This window comes from Ruditapes philippinarum, unplaced genomic scaffold (genome assembly GCF_026571515.1).
Source record: "Ruditapes philippinarum isolate M1 unplaced genomic scaffold, ASM2657151v2 ctg1640_1_1_1_1, whole genome shotgun sequence".
NCBI classification, from domain to species: domain Eukaryota; kingdom Metazoa; phylum Mollusca; class Bivalvia; order Venerida; family Veneridae; genus Ruditapes; species Ruditapes philippinarum.
Window position 1 is genome coordinate 85,001 of NW_026866216.1, and position 22,744 is coordinate 107,744.

General features: G+C 32.5%; 2 protein-coding genes across 3 annotated transcripts in view; one reads left to right on the plus strand and one right to left on the minus strand.

Annotated features, from left to right (window-relative positions):
- LOC132731753 (transient receptor potential cation channel subfamily M member 3-like) overlaps nucleotides 1-22,744 on the minus strand; it is a 99,180-nt gene that overhangs the window by 10,228 nt on the left and 66,208 nt on the right. The window contains exons 18-21 of the mRNA XM_060718003.1: nucleotides 5,296-5,544; nucleotides 2,902-3,076; nucleotides 1,774-1,923; nucleotides 1,563-1,713 (exon numbers count right to left, since the gene is read on the minus strand). Of these exons, the coding sequence (XP_060573986.1) occupies nucleotides 1,563-1,713; nucleotides 1,774-1,923; nucleotides 2,902-3,076; nucleotides 5,296-5,544 (725 nt within the window). The remainder of the gene's footprint in view (nucleotides 1-1,562; nucleotides 1,714-1,773; nucleotides 1,924-2,901; nucleotides 3,077-5,295; nucleotides 5,545-22,744) is intronic.
- LOC132731755 (thyrotropin-releasing hormone receptor-like) lies at nucleotides 11,714-20,627 on the plus strand. Of its 2 annotated transcripts, XM_060718005.1 has the most exons (3): nucleotides 11,714-13,101; nucleotides 18,745-18,859; nucleotides 20,419-20,548. In XM_060718005.1, the coding sequence occupies exons 1-2, from the start codon at nucleotides 11,925-11,927 to the stop codon at nucleotides 18,837-18,839; spliced, it is 1,272 nt and encodes a 423-aa protein (XP_060573988.1). In that variant the 5' UTR covers nucleotides 11,714-11,924; the 3' UTR covers nucleotides 18,840-18,859; nucleotides 20,419-20,548. The 2 variants fall into 2 exon arrangements, with proteins under 2 accessions (XP_060573988.1, XP_060573989.1); XM_060718006.1 differs by lacking the exon at nucleotides 18,745-18,859 and having other exon boundaries at nucleotides 20,419-20,627.

Sequence of the window (22,744 nt, forward strand, 5' to 3'; positions counted from 1 at the left end):
CCTCATTTTCTCCATTAACCTCTGAAGTAGGTGTAACAATGCCATATACTATCTGAAACTAATATTCACACTGATGGAAATAAACCATTCTTTACATCTTGAAAAGCTTTCAAACCAGCAATAAATTATGTAGTAAAAATATCATCTGTGATCATTTTATATGCTGTTATGACAGGAATAGAGAATAATATATTATATTTTCAAAAGCTATAACTAGAGTGATATATATAATAAGAGAATTACAGCTTAAGAAAGTAAGAAAGGCAAGAGGTTAAGAAAATTTAAAGAAATTGAGAGTAGGCAAGATCCTTGTATTTCCGATCAAATTGTTGAATTTTTAAAGTTTATACGTTTTCCTAATTTTATCAACTGAGTCCTTGCTAAAAACATTTCAGTTAGTAACCTTTTATTTCATTCCACATTCCAAATTCCCCATTTTTTATATTCTTGCAATTTTCCTCACCTTTAGAACTGACCATGTGATCATTATTTTAATACATATACCAGTAAAAGAGACATTTTATATCCTTATTCTAAATTCATAGACCCACCGATAGAATTGGACACATTGGGCCAGTCACAAAATAGAAACCATTTCATATTATTATTCTCACCCACTAATAATGAATAATTAAATGACATTTTTGCAATTTCATTATCGAGTTGTTTATGAACAGTCAAGGTGTTAACTTTGCTTTTTGGTCAGTTTGTTAAGTGATAAATATTTATTTGTATAAACTACAGTCTATTTCTTAGAAAACATTATGGGCGATGACCATAATCATCCAGACAATTACATATACTTTAGTAATCAACATTTATTCAGGCCACCACAAGCTACTAGTATATGAAGTATTATTCCCATTGCATGCTTTTTTTACAATCTGTATTCTTCAAGCAAACCTTTTCCTTCACCATTTTACTGATATATCTCCTGTCATTCACAGTCTCTTGTCTTAACACACACGAAAAAAAATGTCTGAGGATGAAAAAATAAATACAGACAATAAATGAATAATGATGTCTAAGCCAGAAACTCATAGGATCTTTCTTTTTACCAATTTCTTTTTGGTTAAATTACAGTGATAATCTGCTCTTGTAATGTAATCTATGACTAAAAACATACTTTTATTAGATATTGGTAGGAAAATTCTTCATAGATAATCAAAATATAGAGATCTCAACACAACATTTGCATGTCAAACATGTTAGATAGTTAAAAGCTCTACAAACAAGTAAGTGAAAGTTCCGTCTAGAAACTAGCCGGTAATCAATAAAGTTTCTGATAGATTCATTATCTCATCAGTTTAAGTAAATGAAGTTATGCAACAGTCTTATAATAGACATTAGAAGAAAAAGCATTTACCTACTTTACAAAGTGTCTTAAGCTTTTTTTTTATCTATTAAAGGAGAAATTTGAAGAATATTCAAGCTTATTTTCTTTCAAGAATACTGCCATTAACTGTTATTGTATTACACATTGCTGCGTATTTGGCTTGTTTTTTCATGTGTGTGTATTTGACTAAAGATTTGCGAATGACTTTTTTTCTTTGAAGACTTACTTGAATCGGGCAATCAGAAGGTTAACTCCAAGAACAAAGGCCATAAGGAGAAAAGGAAACATAAAGAGAGGAGCTATCCAAGAACCGTATGTGCAAACAGAATCTATTTCCCCTTTCTCATACATCTCAATTCTGACAGGATCTGTGCAGGCTGAAAACATATAAAATGTTAAAATAAAATATACAGATGGATTTTTGGGAATTACTTACTTGAATCGCGCTATTAGAAGATTGACCATTAGAACTATGGCCATTAGTAGAAATGGGAACATAAAAAGTGGTGCGACCCAAGATCCGTACACACAGGCATCCTGAATTTCACCTCTCTCTACCATCTCTAGACGCTTCGGATCCGTGCAGGCTGAAATTATACGCCATGTTAGCTGCATATATATACATATACATAGCAAACCTTTTTAAACTTAGTTTTTTAAAGTAATTTTTTTATCATAATTTTTATATCATTTGAAATTAAAAGAAATATTTCAATATTCTAATCTAACATATTTTATTTACTTGCTGTTTACCATTTGGTATGGGTAAATCTACTTCTGAAAAACAACAACATGAAAAGCGTGTATTTTTACTGCTTGCATGTTAAAGCAACTTGTGTATCGGTAATATATTTTGAAATTCTGCGTGGAGTTAATCATTGTTAATTCAAAGAAAATGTTTGATCCAATTTTCTTATCAATTTATATAATTAACTTGCAATTCTTTAATTTTTGAGCTGAGAACAGTTTCAGTAAAATATAAAAATTCTGCTTCTGACACGACAGGCTCTGGTCACACTAAAACAGATATGCTGGCAGGACAATCAGAAAACCTGTGGTATGGATCTATTATTGCTGCTGCTTGCAAATCAAACTGTTGTTAATTACAAAACATCATTTAATAATAAAAATATTTTGAAAGATTTCTCAAATCCAGGGAAAAAGTTGGTGCTGCTGGTGCATACAAAATTAATCTACAAATAATTATTTTATCCTTCTTCCAAAGCTATATATACAATTCTGGAATACAAACAAATCATCTCCTACACCAAAATGCCCTTCAGCTAAAATTCTTGAGTAATTTTTATTACACTTTTATAGCAATATAACAATATCTTTCAGAAAACAATTTGTACTATACTAATCATTATTTTGTATTTTAAAAGCATTATGCCCTTGTAGGGCATAATCTGAAAAATAAACTTGCAAAATGCATTTGTAATTTCATTGCCTAAAATTTATAAAACTTCCAACACTATCTTCATAACTTTTCGCCTTTATTGTATAATTCAAAGAAAAAAATTTGAATCATGAATTATAATCTTTAAAATGTTCCAAAAACTTACTATCGATTTCATCAGCAAATAACTCTCCGTATATCATCCAGTATGGGTAGAAGAAGACGTTACGTACGTGGAACCAGCGCGGTTCCTCGTCCTGATAATGTATAGCTTGTCGAACAACGCCGAACGCAGCAACAACGATCAACAGAATGATGAGGAAATAACACATCTCTCGTAACTAAAATCAAATATGTACGTTATTCTTTAAAGGCACATTTTGCCTAGCAAATTCATATGTTTTAATTCTTAAGAAATGTCAAATGAATCTTCAATAATGATAAGGATTAAGAGCATGTTAAATATTCAACAAATGTAGAAAATAGCGCTGAACATGCAGTGATGTGTTAAATTTAGCAAAATGCAAACTAAGTAGTATTTTGACTTCCATACAAAATACTAACACCATCTGCCGACAGAGCAAAATCAACAACAGATATTTTATGTATATGACAAATGAGCATTTGTTTAGAAACTGTGACAAGATACCAAAAAAGTTTTTGAGAAATGAAAATTATAGCATTTCTAAGGCATAATGGGCCCTTAAAGTGTCTAATTGAAAGAATAAATGATATTTACAAGCCATTATTCTGTAGGAAATTATTGAAACACGATGTTAAATTGTTCTTCTCATTAAAAGTAATTTCTGTGAAGTTAAAACAAATTCCAATCAGAAGCAGATGTATAAAAGCCCAATAAAACAAAAGGACAAAATGAACCAATCAAGAAATGTCAAGTGTTTTTATATGGTCAAAAGCTTTTTTGTTTACATCAGTAGAACAAGTGAGAAGAAACTGTCACAAAACCAGTTCTTTTTCTGCAGACATAATATATGCCATCTATCGATATATATTTTTTTTTTTAATTTTGGATGAGGATTATAAGAATATAGCTAGGGGTTTATGTTAATAGCATTAATACAGTCATAAAGAAATATAGTCAGTGCTGTTTAATATGAACAATCAGAAGAAAATCCAGACTGTTTAATCATAGTTATTTATACTATTCTAACTGCAGTGCCGGCAAAATCTATCTGTTTTAATCTGAAGCATTTCTTAACTTGTACATATGATATTTATATAGTAAATTCTTCAAATTTCTACTTGACAAGTTGTCCGTACAGGCTATTAAATGGACAACCTGGGCAATATGGGCAATTGATTTTGCCACCCATGCTTAAGTGGTTAGAAACATGCTTTGACAATGTTGGCAGTATTTAGATAGTGCAGTAATTGCATATATATTTTTCTTTTCAAAGACTTTTAGATTTAGCAAAGACCTTCAAGATTATTCAATATCTACTACATCTACATTGACATCTGATTGATCTGGACAACTGTTTAAGAAGGAAACCTTTTGTAACTGGAGGTATTTGAGGAGAACACTTAAAATGAATATCTTTGAATGTCTTCAACGTCACAAATTTCAGATTCTTTGTTATAAAGAGATAAAAAAGAGCCCGGTTTAAGCTGAGTGATGCTCCCCGAATAGGTTTTGGACACAGGAAAGTACACCTCTTGTAGTTTCAGAGTTATGTCCCTGGAAAAAGTTCAAAGTGTAATAATTCCAAAATTAGGCAAGGAAGAGTTACTGTTCTTTGCACTGCACTTCTAATCAATGGATCTATCAACCTACAAAGTTTCTTGTTGATATCTCTTATGGTTTTGAGATATGTCCCTGACAAAGTTCAAAATGTAAAAATGAACAAAGGGCATTAACTACAAAATTTGGCAAGGCGGAGTTGAAGTTCTTGTGCACTGCACATCTACCTATTGAGATCTATCTACCTACAAAGTTTTATGTTGATATCTCCAATAGTTTTAGAGTTATGTCCGGGACAAGATTTTTTTAAAAGGGGAAATAATTCAAAACTTGGGCAAAACAGAGTTATGTTTTTTTTGTACTGCACTTTTACTCAATGAGATCTATATACCAACAAAGTTTCATGTTGATATCTCTCATAATTTTAGAGTTATGTCCCAGGCAAAGTTCAAAAAGTAAAAATAAACAAAAGGCAATAACTCCAAAATTAGGCAAGGCAGAGTTATGATTCTTGTGCACTGCACATCTACCCATTGAGATATATCTACCTACAAAGTTTCATGTTGATATCTCTTATAGTTTTAGAGTTATGTCCCAGACAAGATTTTTCTAAAAGGGGAGATAATTCAAAAACCGGGCAGAATAGAGTTATGGTTCTTTGACACTGCACTCCCCCTCAATGCCCTCTACCACTGTATGAACTTTAAACAAATTATCTCCAAGGGTTTTCAAGTTATGCTCCGGACAAATCAACGGACTGAGAGACGGACAAGGTGGCGACTATATGCTCTCCCTTTGGGGAGCATAAAAAGTAGGAATGACTTTTACATTTTAATATTTTACAAAATATTAACTTACCAACTTAACAATGATCTTCAGGTAGGGTCCAAGGTACTTATTTACACTAAGTATTTCTAGAATACGTAGATACCAGAACGTAATGTTTATCACATATAAAACTCTCGCAGCTCGATGATTAACTGGCAGGAACCGTACCAAAACCGCAGTTGAAAACCACAATATTGACACTGTGTCCCAGATGTTCCACACTGAACTAAAGAACACCTTGATCTTTCCAAGAAAACTTGTTGGCTCTGATGCAATTATCTGAAAGTATATATAAATGCTGGTTATATAATTATAAACCATTACCGTGATTTAAATTAATAACCATGTTATATAAAACTAGCCCGGCTTTGCAATTTGCAATACTTGTATAACATTGGTATTTTACCATTATTCAGTACAATACAAAAAACAAGAATAATAACTTGATGCAAAGTATTTAAGACACAACACATGTTTATGTTATAAGATTTCAATGAAGGAAAGTCAATTGATTATATCAAAATAGCACGTGCAATTATAAATCAAACTAGAGGATGCTTTTGTAAAAAAGCGCATGTCTCCCCCACTGCACTGTGACCTTGACCTTTGACCTACTGACCCCAAAAACAATAGGGATCATCTGCTCTATAAGACCAATCATCCTATGAAGTTTGAGGGCTGTAGGTCAAAAGGAACTCTAGTTATCATCCGGAAACGAGAAATTGACCAACGGTCACTGTGACCTTGACCTTTGACCTACTGACCCCAAAAACAATAGGGATCATCTGCTCTATAAGACCAATCATCCTATGAAGTTTGAGGGCTGTAGGTCAAAAGGAACTCTAGTTATCATCCGGAAACGAGAAATTGACCAACGGTCACTGTGACCTTGACCTTTGACCTACTGACCCCAAAAACAATAGGGATCATCTGTTCTATAAGACCAATCATCCTATGAAGTTTGAGGGCTGTAGGTCAAAAGGAACTCTAGTTATCATCCGGAAACGAGAAATTGACCAACGGTCAGTGTGACCTTGACCTTTGAACTACTGACCCCAAAAACAATAGGGATCATCTGCTCAATAAGACCAATCATCCTATGAAGTTTGAGGTCTGTAGGTCTAAAGGAACTCTAGTTATCATCCGGAAACGAGAAATTGACCAACGGTCACTGTGACCTTGACCTTTGACCTACTGACCCAAAAACAATAGGGATCATCTGCTCTATAAGACCAATCATCCTATGAAGTTTGAGGGCTGTAGGTCAAAAGGAACTCTAGTTATCATCCGGAAACGAGAAATTGACCAACGGTCACTGTGACCTTGACCTTTGAACTACTGACCCCAAAAACAATAGGGATCATCTGCTCAATAAGACCAATCATCCTATGAAGTTTGAGGTCTGTAGGTCTAAAGGAACTCTAGTTATCATCCGGAAACGAGAAATTGACCAACGGTCAGTGTGACCTTGACCTTTGACCTACTGACCCCAAAAACAATAGGGATCATCAGCTCTATAAGACCAATCATCCTATGAAGTTTGAGGGCTGTAGGTCAAAAGGAACTCTAGTTATCGTCCGGAAACGAAGAATGGACGGACGGACGGACTGACGGACTGACGGACGGACGGACAGTGACCTTGACCTTTGAACTACTGACCCCAAAAACAATAGGGATCATCTGCTCAATAAGACCAATCATCCTATGAAGTTTGAGGTCTGTAGGTCTAAAGGAACTCTAGTTATCATCCGGAAACGAGAAATTGACCAACGGTCAGTGTGACCTTGACCTTTGACCTACTGACCCCAAAAACAATAGGGATCATCAGCTCTATAAGACCAATCATCCTATGAAGTTTGAGGGCTGTAGGTCAAAAGGAACTCTAGTTATCGTCCGGAAACGAAGAATGGACGGACGGACTGACGGACTGACGGACGGACGGACTGACTGACGGACGGACGGACAGGGCAAAAACAATATGTCTCCCCCCGAGGTGGGGGAGACATAATTAATGCAGCAGTACGTTCTAGTAAAAAAAAAGTTCCCATTCATATGTCACTTTCACAGAAGATAAGCTTAAGTTAATGAAACTAGAGGTCAGATGTGCAATTTATAAGCAAGCAATGATCTACAGCATATGACGTTTGTTCACGTTTTAAATTTCACGCTAGGTTACTTCAATGAAATCTTTGATTTGAGTATAATTGTTTGGTGAACATTACTATTATATCATTGATATAATGTTTATACAATTCTTATGATTGTCTATTTTTTTTGTAAAGTCAGTGTCAATTTATATTTCAAGTGACAGAAACATCTTCAAGTACACTCTTATCATTTTTTCAAGTGTTTGATAAGGTCTGTAAACTAGCAAATCTTAAACAGGGGCCTACAAATTAATATACAGCTGGAATGTGCTCAACTGTATTGATAATGTGGCCAAACATAAAGAGTATTCTGAATTTCAATCTATCTTTCAGTGAATGCCAATACAATTTAGGTTGAGTAATGCTATTGTATAGTTTGTTTTACAATAATAATGCTTGTTGCTCATTAAATGATTAGATGACTCCAAAAGTTACAGACCAGGCACTACCATCTATTCACAATCACATTATACTTTGGACATAAAGAGTGACCTCAACCTTTAAGCTAGAGAGCAGATTTTTGTGTGCCAAGTCCAACACATTTGCCATAAGTATATTATTAATATGAAATTAGGCAAAGCCTATGAACCGGGAAGTCATTAAAAATTCCTTTTATTTTTCCGTTTTAAAGGTGTCATTCGGTATTTCATTACCGCTTTGGTTTTCACTCGGAACACTTGACATTTATTATTAATTCGAAAAGTTGAGATTTGTTCTGTTATCAGAATACCCTGTCTTTTATCATTGAGTTAAATTGTAAATGGCGGTGCTTAACTAGAACTAGCACTGAAAATTTAATTGATAGGTATAGAATTCTATATATTTTTTAATTGTTTTTTATCTGATTTTCTTTTAAATATACACATGTAGCCTATAGTCGGGCAAGCCAAAGACTTTGACTTCCCTGTATAAAATCCATCATAGACAGGCTTTCTACTGCCTCTACCAAAAAAACTAGGGAAAAAGTAGGGCATTTTTTTACCAAAAAGTAGGGCAAAGTAGGGATTTCTGATGTTAAAAAGTAGGGATAAAGTAGGAATTTCTTACCGTTTTATTTAAGAATTAGCAAAACATACCATCACCAAGACCAAATCAGGCTGTATGTATCTTCAGCTCAGTCCATGCTTGAAAGACTGTGAGGCACCTCAAAGCCAGAATGTTGCTGAATGTTTTGCCAAGGCACCATGAGCAGAGCTGCATCAGTACTAAGGGTGTAGTACTTAAGTACCAGTACCAGTACTTGCCAAGTTTTGCAGTACCATTACCAGTACCAGTACTTGATTTTAGCTTGGTACTGCAGTTCCATTATTTTTTTGGGGGAAGTAAATAAGTACCAGTACTAATACTTTTATATATTCATCAAAGTTTGAATAAATACACAGTGTCATTCAAAATAATTGCAAACATTATTCAACAAAGAAATAAAATCATTTACTTTAAAGTTGACATTGCATTTTTACAACTTAAATGAACGAACATACTTTTTACAAACAATAATTACAACATATATTCATGTCATATGTTATTGTCGAGTAACCATTCAACTGTAATACAATGCAATAATTTTACATTTTAAACCCACCAGTCTTTTTGTTGCCTTTCACACCTTTACACCTCTGTTCAATTTATACCAATGTAAAACTTTTTATGGTGCTAACAATATCACTTGAAATAGGATTATTTAGAATAGAAGTAATTAATTAGTGTTTATTTTGCTCTTTATTTTTTACTAGTAAATACATTGTAATAAGACTGCAATAAGGATTTTTTACCAGTAAAGAGTTATTGACTCTGTTTATCTCAATTTAATTTTACTTTAAGTCTTTGGTGCTTTTTTATGATGAATACTATGTTAACATTTGAAGGAATATTGCAGCAAATTATTTATAGATTTGATAACTTACTTTTTCACAACAATAAAATAATACATGGAATTTACAGCTTTACTATATGAGTAAAAATAATGACATTTTTATCAAAACCAAAAATACTGCCTTGTAATGCAATAGCAGTACTACTTTTTAAAGACAGTAATGCAGTACCAGTAGTAGCAAAATTTTGTAAGAGTAATTTAGTATCAGTACCAGTACTTGCAAAATCGCTGCAGTACATACTGCAGTACCAGTACCAGTAATGCAGCTCTGACCATGAGTCTTTCAAGGATGGACATCACAAGGAGACACACACTCACCTGAACTATTAATCAAATGCAACTGAAAATACAACTGAAATACCATTTTAAATATCTTCTTTTTTCATTTCATTTCAAATTGAAAAAGTAGGGATAATAGGGCTATTTCAAAAAAAAGTAGGGCAAAGTAGGGATCAAAAGAAAAAAGTAGGGAAAAGTGGGAAAAGTAGGAAAAGTAGGGACCAGTAGAAAGCCTGCATAGAATGACAGATATGTTGACCTGAACTGACTGTCCATGCACTTCTATGAAAAATTTGTATCATGTCTTTGGGTGACATAGACCTAGATTCTTTTGGCCACACATCTTCATCATGTCCAACACATTTATGCCAAGATATTTTAATATCCACCAATGGCAGATTGTTGACTGGAAACGACTGTCAATGCACTTTTATGAAAAATACATATCATGATTTCGGTGTGACCATGATTCAAGCTGGATATCTGGTTCTTGCTCATACAGGAATAACAGATTACAACTATTAAAGCACTTATAAAAGACCATCACCTTTGACCTACAAACCTGGATTTTTTTTTATGTGAAACATCAATTAGATGTGCTATACAATATTTGCAAAATTATTTTTAAAATCCATCCTTGAATAAAAAAGTCATGGTCCAGGCAAAACAAACTACATGGGATGGATGAAATTTATGATCAATCAAAGCAGTTATATAAAAGAATCAATTTCTCGTAATTTCAGCACAGACATTCTTATCTATTATCACTCCTCCATGATAAAGTTACAAGTGTTATGCAAACGTCAATGACGACATAAGCCTCCATCCCCCTCACCGAGTTTCTTTAAGTCTTTTGTTCTTTCAAGAACACCAGCACTTTATTTCCTTTTGTGAAATCTCAAAAAACAATTTGCAATATGTCAAAACTTGAGTCAGAAATGCCACAGTTTCCGTTAAGCAGGTGAAATCTATAAGTGGTGTTTACCACTACAAACCTAAACTGATTCAACTGTAATTAAGGGAATGAAACAAATGTTAATCAAAAGGTTCAATTCTCTTTGTCCTACATGCATATCAAATTTCCTTTACAGCAGCGAAACAGACAGAAAACAATGCGACTAAACCTACTAAATGAATTTCTGGAAATTTCATGTAGAGGCAGTCACGATTTTGTTTATATAGAATTTTTCTTCTCCCCCCCCTCCCCCCCCCCTTCCTGGTGCAGGCCTTATTTGTATACTAACAACAATTCAACAGGAACTGTCTGTAAGAGAGTTGGCTCAACTATTCTCAACGCTTGACAGTAAATAAAGGAACATAAATCTGCTTAAAAAAGGAACTTTAATCTATGGGACCTGTGCCCATTGTGTAAGATAATCACAAAAAACAAGTGTTTGAAGTTTCAACCCATTTTATAGTTGGAAGCCATGGTGAGTACAAAAGCTCTCTCTATTCTTCAAATAGTTGAGCCAAAACACTTTGATAGGTCAAATAAACACTAATATAACAATTATTTTGACAACATTATGTTGCTATGCATATTGTACTTGGATCATTCTATTCCATGCAGACACTACAAATTTACTTATTTAAATTCTCTAATCTCAAAGTCAATGTTTTTCCCCCAAGCCCTTGTTAAAAATATTTTGGCATTTTAATTTTTTTAAATCTTATTTTTTATCAAACATAGTCTTTTTTTAAACATTATTATAACAAAGTTGCATAGAATAAGAATCATGTTCGGAACAATGTGACCTTTCCTACCAAATAAGTACATAATTTAACTTTCATAACTATAAATTCTGGAAGAAAAGATGAAAATAAAGATTTTTTTAATGTTTATTCAAATAGAAATCTTGAGAATAAATGAGTGAACACATGGATCTATCCACTGTAGCATTGGAAACCATCAGTTTACTTAAAAGATAGCGTGTCACATCCACTCAATTATAAGAGGACAAAGTAACCGAGAAAATACCAATACCACAGCCATCTACTCTAGTAACAGCAAGTGCTTCAGTTATTGGTAGATATATATTATGCTGCAAAATAATTCCAATTAATAGCAGATTTCATAGACAGCTTCTACGAATGGACGTAATCTATGAGTATTAAAGTTTATTATTTGTCATGCAATCCTCTGGAGATTTCTAGTTAATAATGATACTTCTAGTCTAATATGAAATTTACGACAGATCATTGAGTTTGAATCTAAAAGTACAAAAAAAATAAAATAAAATAAAAAAGCAACAAATAAAAAAGTGAAAAAAAGAATTTGCGCAAAGTTTGAGCATTAGATTATAGATCGGAGTAGTATTTAGAAATACATTGTATTGTAACTGATACAGAAATTCTCAAGCATGAATACTCAAAATATAGGCAACAGTACATTTCTGGATGATATAGGATATTACAACTGGAATAATGCTACAAATATATCTAATCAGGATCACAAGATACAAACAGGAAACCTCAGTGAATCAGAGAGTAGAGGTGGGAACCTTATTTCAACACCAACATACCAGCTTGCTCTTGGACTTATTATGTGGACCTTACCTATAATCATAAGTGTTGGAACAATTGGAAACATTTTTAGCTTTATAGTAATGCTACAGAGAGAAATGCGACAAACATCAACATTTTTCTACCTCGCCGTCCTGGCTGTGGCTGATACGATAGTTCTGTTCATGAGTGCATTTAAAACATGGATACGTCTATGTTCCGGCTTTGAAATGTTACATTTTTCTGATGCAAGCTGTAAACTGTTTACATTCCTCACATATTTTAGCCTTCACATGTCGGCATGGCTTATTGTGGCTGTAACAGTTGAGAGATTTATCGTGGTCTGGTTCCCACTGAAAGCAACATCTATATGCAGTGCAAAACGTGCTAAACTCACAACACTTGGTTTAGGACTTGGCTTTTTTCTACTGAATTCTCACCTCTTCTGGACAGCTGATCTTATCACTGACCCAAATAGTGGCAGGAAAACATGTGCTATGTTACAAAATAACCAATTTCTGTATAAAGAAATAATACCATGGGTACATTTAACTCTCTACTCATTTCTACCATTTTTATCGTTGTTAGTTTTTAACATTTTAATTATAGTGAGCCTTATCAAACACAGACAGATTATTTCTAGTCAGATGACGAGAGCAGACAAACGTACGCGATATAATCACAGGCGCTTGGCTATCACACTGCTGTGTATTTCGTTCGTTTGGATAATAACAACAACACCAAGTGCTTTGTACACTGTACTACCTCTAAAACAAGACAGTTTGAGGAAAGTGGCCAATAACTTCTTAATTAAAGTGATCTGCTATATATTCATGTACATCAATCATTCGATAAACTTCTTTCTCTACTGCATCACTGGGCAAGCCTTCAGACGAGAGTTTATGAAATTAATATGCCGAACATGTCGAAAAAAGAGAAAACCCAAACCAAGACTGACATTTCGAGCAAGCCGAAGCGGAAGTGGACAAGAAACTGTATTCCCATTGATGGAAAATATGTACGGGAATCGTGGAAGTAAGACTAGTCATTCCACTTCATCATATTCTCGTTCTACTTAAGGCATGTAGTAGTACTTTATTTTCTAATTCTATAAATGGCAGTACATTACATTATCATATTCTTATTCCATTTTGAGTTGAAACACATAACACTGGCACCCTGTTGTAAAGTTCATGTCCGATTCCATAATTTTAATCCACGATATATAAAATGGATTCTGATATATAACAATCATATCATAATCAGTTTGTTGACAGGACTAGGATTTTATCTTATTTGTGGCAGTATCCCACCAAAATACATGAGCATAATTAGTTGGTAACAGTTCAATCACATGAAATAAGACCATTTGTTTTAAAATCATTTAAAATCATGTTTTATAATTAGTGAAGAATTTTTTTTTAGCCAAGATAGTCATGAGTTATAATGAGATTCTGAGTGGTATAACCGGGTGACAGTGTATAATTCTCCTTTTATTTTTTTAAATTTTATTTAAATTATGTACAGGCACATTACATAATTACATTTACATTCTATTTTGAGCAAAATCAATCATAATTATATTCTTATTCAAATATGAGTTTAAGCACATTTTAAATACACATGTACATTATACTGTAGTGCTTATTTAGTGTTTAAACATTGCAAAACATTTCCTCTATTCAAATTTTTTCAATTTGCAAATTATTTTTGATTCTATGTGTTTATACTTTACATGTACAGTTTATTTCATAATTCAATTTCAGTGTTAGCATATCATATATTGTTTCTTTTTCTTTGTGTGTTAGCAAGTATTTAGTTCACAATTACCATGTATCATTTCCTTGTTTAACCTTCACCATGCATGAGATCATTTCCTTGTTTAACCATCATCACAAATGGCATCATTTCCTTGTTTAACCTTCACAAAACATGACATCATTTCCTTGTTTAACCTTCACCATGCATGACATCATTTCCTTGTTTAACCTTCACCAAGCATGACATCATTTCCTTGTTTAACCTTCACCAAGCATGACATCATTTCCTTGTTTAACCTTCACCATGCATGACACCATTCCCTTGTTTAACCTACACCATGCATGACACCATGTCCTTGTTTAACCTACACCAAGCATGACATCATTTCCTTGTTAACCTGCACCAAGCATGACATCATTTCCTTGTTTAACCTGCACCAAGCATGACATCATTTCCTTGTTTAACCTGCACCAAGCATGAGATCATTTCTTTAACCATGTATCACATCATTTACATGTTTAACCTGCACCAAGCATGACATCATTTCCTTGTTTAACCTGCACCAAGCATGACATCATTTCCTTGTTTAACCTGCACCAAGCATGACATCATTTCTTTAACCATGTATCACATCATTTACATGTTTAACCTTCACCATGCATGACATTATTTACATGTTTTTACTTTTACCCTTTTACTTTAACCTTTTACTATGCATGACAATGACAACATTATCTTGTTTAACCATACATGACATAATTTCCTTATTTGTAACCCATTTGGAAATAATTTTCTTATTAAACATACCCATATTTGGCATCTTCAGGATGACAACATACTTACATACCCATAATCTAATTACATGTAAAGCATCAGGGACTTTATAAATAACTTGTCATCTCAAATTTTATTTGATCTATCTTAGATACATAAGATATTTTGAAAGCCTGATGAAAACTCATGAGAATAGAAAGTTACATAAAATAGTAAAATAAACTAAATGTTCATGCATTTACATGAGCATCATCACTATGATGATCTGTATCACACTCATTTTCTCACTCTTATGTTCAGTTCTTCTATATATTTTTGGTATGGTATTATTGAGATACTATGATTTCAATAAACAAGCCTTTTTGTTTATTTATATTGTTTGATTTTATTCGATTGCATACTGATTATACAGTTAGTGAAAGAATACATAAATTTTCAATGGTCCTCTTCAATGTCTGAAACATAATACAAGGGCTGTTAGAAAAGTATCTGGAAAGGTTTCATAACTTTTTTTTATTTACAAACATATCTTGATAAATAAACGTTTGTAAATAAAGAAAATAAATTACACAGTATACATGTGATATAGTGCAAAGACCTTTTTTTGAGAGTATGAATACACTCGGATCACAAATCATGACAACTTGGTGCCCTACCTTGTCTCGTTATTTAACAGCAATGACATACAAATATTTTAACCAGAAATATCTTGGACTTTGACAGTATTATCTTTTTTTATTACTTTTTTCCAAATAAATTCTGCCTCAATTTTAATTATACAGACTGTAATACACAGCTGCTACTATATAAGTTTAATACTTGTAATATTTTGTATCAAATTTCCTCTGAAGTGAATTCTTTGAATTTTCAGTTTACTATTGTTTTTCTCTGTACCTTGAAATATTATGCAAAAAATAATTACAGAAGAAAATGTTTATTGAGTTATGGACTCAATTCTCAAATCTGTGACTTACTTAATGCAAGTCAATGTTTTATTTGCACATATGACTTTCAGTTTGTGCAAAGGTTACAATTGCTTGAATTTTTAAACCTTCATTCGACATCTTGTGAAGTTAAGTTGGATATAGGTAGCAGCAAGCAGGTTTTTTTTAGTATTCTTTGATCATAAAAACAACATAGAAAAATATTGAAGCTATCATTATAAGTTAGCTATTGCCAATCTTAGATCATATTCAAATATGCCTTTAATGTATGCATAATTAAATGGTTATTAAAATCCCATAATAGCAGCTGTAAGAAGAGAAACCATTCTACTTTGAGAGCTGTCACTAATTCAGTGTAAAACATATCAACGTTTAATGTTGCTATCAATGACAAATATTCACAATACATCAATATATGCAGTTTTATTTATCTATACTTTACTAAAATACCCATTATTTCAGCAAAATATATTGTTCTGTGTATAAAACTAGAAATGTGTCCATAGGACACGGGTGCCCCCACCGCAACACTGTTCTATCAATCTTTTTACTAAGTCAAGGGAAATAACTCTACAAATACTGGATAAATCCACAAGCGAAACCCCAGGTGCAAATCTAAAATATGTTGAGCAACCTGCCCATAAGGTTTATTGACTATGTCAAATCCTTTCAGAGAAACTTGCGACACAAGTTGAAAATTGCAAAAAGTTTCTAAGTGAAGGGCAATAACTCTAAAAATACTAAATAAATCCAGACGAAAATACCTGGTGCACAACTGCACATGCTAATCAATATTCCTGTAAAGTTACATGACTCTAGGTCAAATACTTTTTGAGTTATGTGCGACACATGTTGAAAATTGCCAAATTTTACTAAGTCAAGGGCAATAACTCTGAAAATATTAAAAATATCCAGATGAAAATACCCAGGTGCACAACTACACATGCTGATCAACATTCTTGTAAAGTTTCATGACTCTAGGTCAAATACTTTTTTGAGTTATGTGTGACACAAGTTGAAAATTGCAAAATTTTACTAAGTCAAGGGTAATAACTCTAAAAATATGCACATGAAAATACCCAGGTGCACAACTACACATTCTGATCAACATTCCTGTAAAGTTTCATGACTCTAGGTCAAATATTTTTGAGTTACGTGCGACACAAGTTGAAAATTGCAAAATTTTACTAAGTCAAGGGCAATAACTCTGAAAATACTAAAAATATCCAGACGAAAATACCCAGGTGCACAACTACACATGCTGATCAACATTCCTGTAAAGTTTCATGACTGTAGGTCAAATTCTTTTTGAGTTACATGCGACACAAGTTGAAAATTGCAAAATTTTACTAAGTCAAGGGCAATAACTCTGAAAATACTAAAAATATCCAGACCAAGATACCCAGGTGCACAACTACACATGCTGATCAACATTCCTGTAAAGTTTCATGACTCTAGGTCAAATACTTTTTGAGTTACGTGCGACACAAAAGTGAACGGAAGGACGGACAGACGGACGGACGGACAAGGGTAAATCTAAATGCCCGCCACTAACGTGGGGGCACAAAAATTAAGTTTAATGTTCTTAAATGCCCTCTGTCTTTTTCTGACATCATATTTTGCCATCACTGGTACAAAACATGTTAATTTATTCATACAATAAATTGAACGACATGAGTAAATGAAGACATTATTCTTTCATATAAAGGGCACCTGCTTCTGTCAATGATGTTTTAAGTGAATTTTCATCATTTCTATATGTTTTATCAGCTAGTCTAATGTACAGTTTTGGTATTGATGATTAATCAACAAAGAAATAGTAATGATATATCAATGTCAATTCTGTCAATGACAGCTTCACATTCAAGATACATGTACTCACAATCATCACCATCTTTTTCAGTAAATTGAATACAAAATATTTACGCCAAATACAATGTAAAGTTATATCATGAACTGTACATTGGTAGTTTCTGTAACTTTTAGTAGCTTAAAATCAAGCTGCTATCAATATAAATTAGGGTCAGATTTCATGATAGACTAGCTTCACTTAAAGAAACTCTCCCACACACAGTGATTTGAAATAAAGTGTCATCAAAAGATAAATTTACACTGTAGATTTATATATATATTTACATGAAACTTGATGCTTAATTCATGTCTTGCTAACAGAAATATCTGCTTATTTAAGTTTTGGAACTTTTATTGTGATGTAATTTAAAACCATAAACAATGCTTTAATTTGTAAAATATTTATCTAGAACGAGATTTATAAACAGCAGCATTGACATCTATAGATCATTACCATATGCACAATAAAAAGCTATATAAAATTATGCATTCTTCATTTGTATAAGAAGCCAGAGCACCATTTTTATGAATGAAGAATGTGCTTGTTTATTTAAATTTTAAGAAAAAACAAATTCCAGAAAATATCATACATGTAAACTATGTTTATAGCAGCCTTTAGTAGGTCAGTAGATTTAGGACAGCATGATAATTATGCTAGCCTGAATAAGACAGGCCGTCTATACTTAAGAGGATTTAGTGTCTTGTACAGGATATTTCATTAGTTGTTTTTTTATACATGTAAAACATCATGTGGTATTTAGGAAACTATTAATTACCTTAAGAAACTGTTACTTAAGATTTTTACTTAAAAACTGTATTCAATTAAGGCTTTCCCCTTTTTCTTTTATAAATAATTGTTGTATAATTGTATCCTACTTGGGATCACAAGTATAAATTTGTTTTTACATGGCTTTCCCTTTATCTGCATTGCCTTTTGCATAAAATCTCTCAATTTACAGCCCCATATGAAGTAAAGACAAATTCAAATAAATGCAAGCTTTTTAACTTATTAAAATGGTGTGGCAGCCCTAGAACACTCAGCTGAAGTCCATGGTAATGTAACATACCAATATTTTACTCTTCAAGATCTATAATTTCGATGATGATTCTTACAGTTCAATTTAGTTTTCTATAATAGTCTACGTCACTAAAATGTCTCGGAAGGGATGGGGGTGGAAAGACAATTGTCTTTCAGAACTACTTAATTAAAATGATAACTTTGCTTACTGCCTAAAATTGTTTCATTAATATAATAATCATATTTTTCAAAACCTTAAATTTCATCTTGAAGTATGGTAGAATGCTGTTACACTGACTTTTCAAATTTCTTGCAAAACTATATTTGCAGATGAGGGTTCCAGGGAAATTCTGTCTATCTTGATAAAGGCAAAAGATGAAAATTCCTCAACTCAACTTATGGGCCGGGTGCACCTTTTCCTTTGATTTATTAAAACTCTATTAAGGTATGTTTTTTTTTCTTTCCAAAAATGTTCATTTTAACATTGTTAACATTGTGCAATGGCTTTCTTGACACAATTACAATAAATACTCAAATAATACTAATCACAAAAGCTAACCCAAGTCAATACACTTGACTGGATAGATTTTTTCAAATTTAAAACCAATTTCAATTTCTCTCATATTAAATCTCTTTTGAAAAAAAATCATAATTTGTAAAATTTCAAAGAACTTGTTAAAATCTGTATCAAACTCCCTTAGGATGTACCAGCTTCTGATAGCAAAGCAATAATTTTATTCTATAAATGGCATAAATCTCTGTTAAATCTATGTCTACTAATGGCTAAGAAGCAATTTTTAGCAAAATTTCAAGATGTAATTACAATGGCAGATGATGAAGTGGAAATAATGTACCATGACAAGTCTGATGAACATGCTTTATAATGAGGTAGAATAAGTGACAGATATCTTCCTACAAACCAGGGCAACTCCATTATTGTTCATTTTATACAGACATATTATGACAGCAATTCAGCTAAAATATGATCATTAAAATTTATTTCTAATACAAGATCTAGCTTTAGGAACACTTGTTGTTTGGCGAGCGTATAACATACTACAAATGTACATATTTAGTACATTTGTAAATACATGTGGTAGCTCAACTTTGACATATTTGTATTTTAAATACCTGCCATTACCAATGAACAGTTCTAAATTCACAATAAAACAATTCCATTATAAAAGTTCAGATTTTCCTATTACAGCTGTACACAATATTGAAAGAAGAACCATCTCTAAAAATAACTATTCAGCTTTCTAAAATCTTACAAGTGTCAGTATATCTTTGTCTGTAATCATCTTTTACTGTACTATCAAGGTTTCTACAATAATTTTGTGAAAGTAGACCTACAAACTTATGTCATCACACCAGTTTTACTGACAGGGCATATAATTTATCATAAATTACAGGATCTATTCTGACAGTAACAATATCTGATTCTTACTTACATGTTGTACCAAATTAAGGACAAGCAGTCTAGGCCAAAACAAAGTGATCAAGTGGTTCATGTAAGCCAAAACTGTCTCTTTTTGCCTTGATCCATTTATATTTAAATATTTTACCAGTCCAAAATCAAAGAGACAGCAGTAAGTAAATTGCCTTGAAAAAAAAAATCTTAAAACCTGCAATGAAATGAAATGTTTTTCCTTCTGATAAACTTAAAATATTTTCTAGTATGCTAACAGAATCTCAGTTGATCATTACATTTTGGTCTTAAAAGATCTCTTCTCATAAGCCATCCTTAATGGAAAAGGATTTAAAAATAGATTGATTTTACTTGCGAGAATAGTGTTTAAGACGTGGGCAAAACTGTCACTTTAATAGTATACTTATGATGTTAGTGTGCATTTGCATGAAATAAATTATAACAAGAACAAAATGTGGTTACGATAGGTCTTTAAATATTCTTTTTCATGCTGTAAATCATAACCATAATATTCTGTTCAGCTAATTTTTAATTGACAAGACTTTGTGTTACTTTGACTGTTAAATATTTTTCAGGATTTCTGTGTTGTACAAGTCAAGAATACTCTTCAACAAGACAATCACCACTTACACCTGTGACATCATAAATAAAGGCAACAAGATAATTACAACTACAACCTGTGTCATCATAAGACCAGTTAACAAGATAATAACATCAAGAAACTGTGACAACAAAGAAACAGACTACAGGATAATACAACAACATAAGAAGTCAAAAAGATAATCCCAAGTACCATTGACAAAATAAAAACAGTCAACAAGATAATGGCAACAACCATTGACAACATAAAAACAGTCAACAAGATAATGACAACAACATAAGAAGTCAATAAGATAATCTCAAGAACCATTGACAACATAAAAACAGTCAACAAGATAATGACAACAACATAAGAAGTCAATAAGATAATCTCAAGAGCCATTGACAACATAAAAACTGTCAACAAGATAATGACAACAACATAAGAAGTCAATAAGATAATCTCAAGAACCATTGACAACATAAAAACAGTCAACAAGATAATGACAACAAGAAACATCAAAACATATCTGTGACAACATAAAACAGTCATGAAGATGATTTTAAATTGAACTTGACTACAATCTGTGACAATAGTCAACAAGATAATCACGATGAAAATCTTTGACATGTCTACAAGACAATCACCACATAAAAACATGACCTGACTGACAATAAGATAATTTACATCTGTAACAATATATGAGTCGCGTCACGACAAAACCAACAGAGTGCAATTGGGACCAGCATGGATCCAACCCAGCCCGCGCATCTACACAGTCTGATCAGGTTCCATGCTCTTCACTTACCACCTCTATTACAAGTGGAGAGACTGAAAACAGCATGGATTCTTATCAGACTGCGCAGATGGGCAGGCTAGTCTGGATCAATGCTGATCGCAGACGCACTATGTTGGTTTTTTTCATGACGCATCTGACATGAAGCCGGTCACCCAGACAACACAACAATGTTTACAACTTTACAGATTGCATTTCACTTTTGAAATACCGTAATCAATCGCAAATTCACTGTGATACTTCATATACCTACCTAAAGTACAGGAATCTTATAATTCTTTGCAAACATGCAACAATAAGATTAAACAAAGACAAAATGAATGTCTTTTTCAAAGACATTAGACACTAGGTAGAATCATTTGTTACAACAAGAATAAAATTTGTTACAGACAAATGCCACCAAATAAGAACAGGAAAAGAACTTGTGACAGAATTTTGCCACAAGTTTAATTCTGAAGTTGCGGAGCAGTTTGAAACTGTCTTTAACCCTTTATCTACCCATAAAACCAGTGAAGACCAAGATCAGCTGGCAAATTTGTTCCATTAGATTATACATGTCTACCTCCCTGCGAGGGGTTTGACATTAACGGAAGAAAAATAGATAGATCATGGTCTTCACCATTTGCAATTCTGTCAGAATTTATAAGGATGAATGGTTTTACCCATATTGGCAGATGAACAAGTCTATCTAAGATATTAACCATGGAAAGGGCTCAATGTTTTTCAAGCTTTTTTATTTTCATTTGAATAAATATTGCATCATAAAGTAAGAGAGAATATGAAGAATAATAATTTGTTATCAACTTAATTCACTTCATTGTCTAATATGAATAATCAATGTGAGGAAAGAGAATTGAATAATTCTGTCAAGTAGCTCAAACATTTCTGTCCATCCTGGAAACCTTTTGTTTACGCGATTGTACTTACTGAAAGAATTTCTCAAAGACATACTAAGTGCTTTATTCAATATGAAACAATGTGGGTATAGACTTATAAATTATGTGAAACAAAAAACCTATAGACATTTCAAAACAAATATTCCAGAGCTAATGTGTTTTTATTTGCTTATGGAAGTAGTTCCATCAACCAATAAGAGCAAGGCAATCAATATATAGCATTTACAATAATAGATAAAGAAAATTTAGCCACTTTACTAGATAACAAAATCTTTAACCTTGTTGATTCTCAATTTCACTGACAATGAAAATGGTTTACATAACAATAGGTGTAAAATTGTATCGTGTTTTGTATTGTAATATTTTCTGTTTGTACCCATTGTAAGATTAAAAGAACTTAAAGCTTGATAGAACAAAACAAGTATAACAAAACACTGTATATACACATGTACCTATAAATCAATTGTTTTAAAAACTGGTCAATGTATTAATCAATATCTACAGTATGCAATGCTGACATATAGGAAAATGTTCACTTTCGTTTGAAACTCATTTCAAATTTCAATATAAAAGAATTCAGAACATTATTATGGTACAATGTACGTAAATCTACCATTTTGCCATTGTTT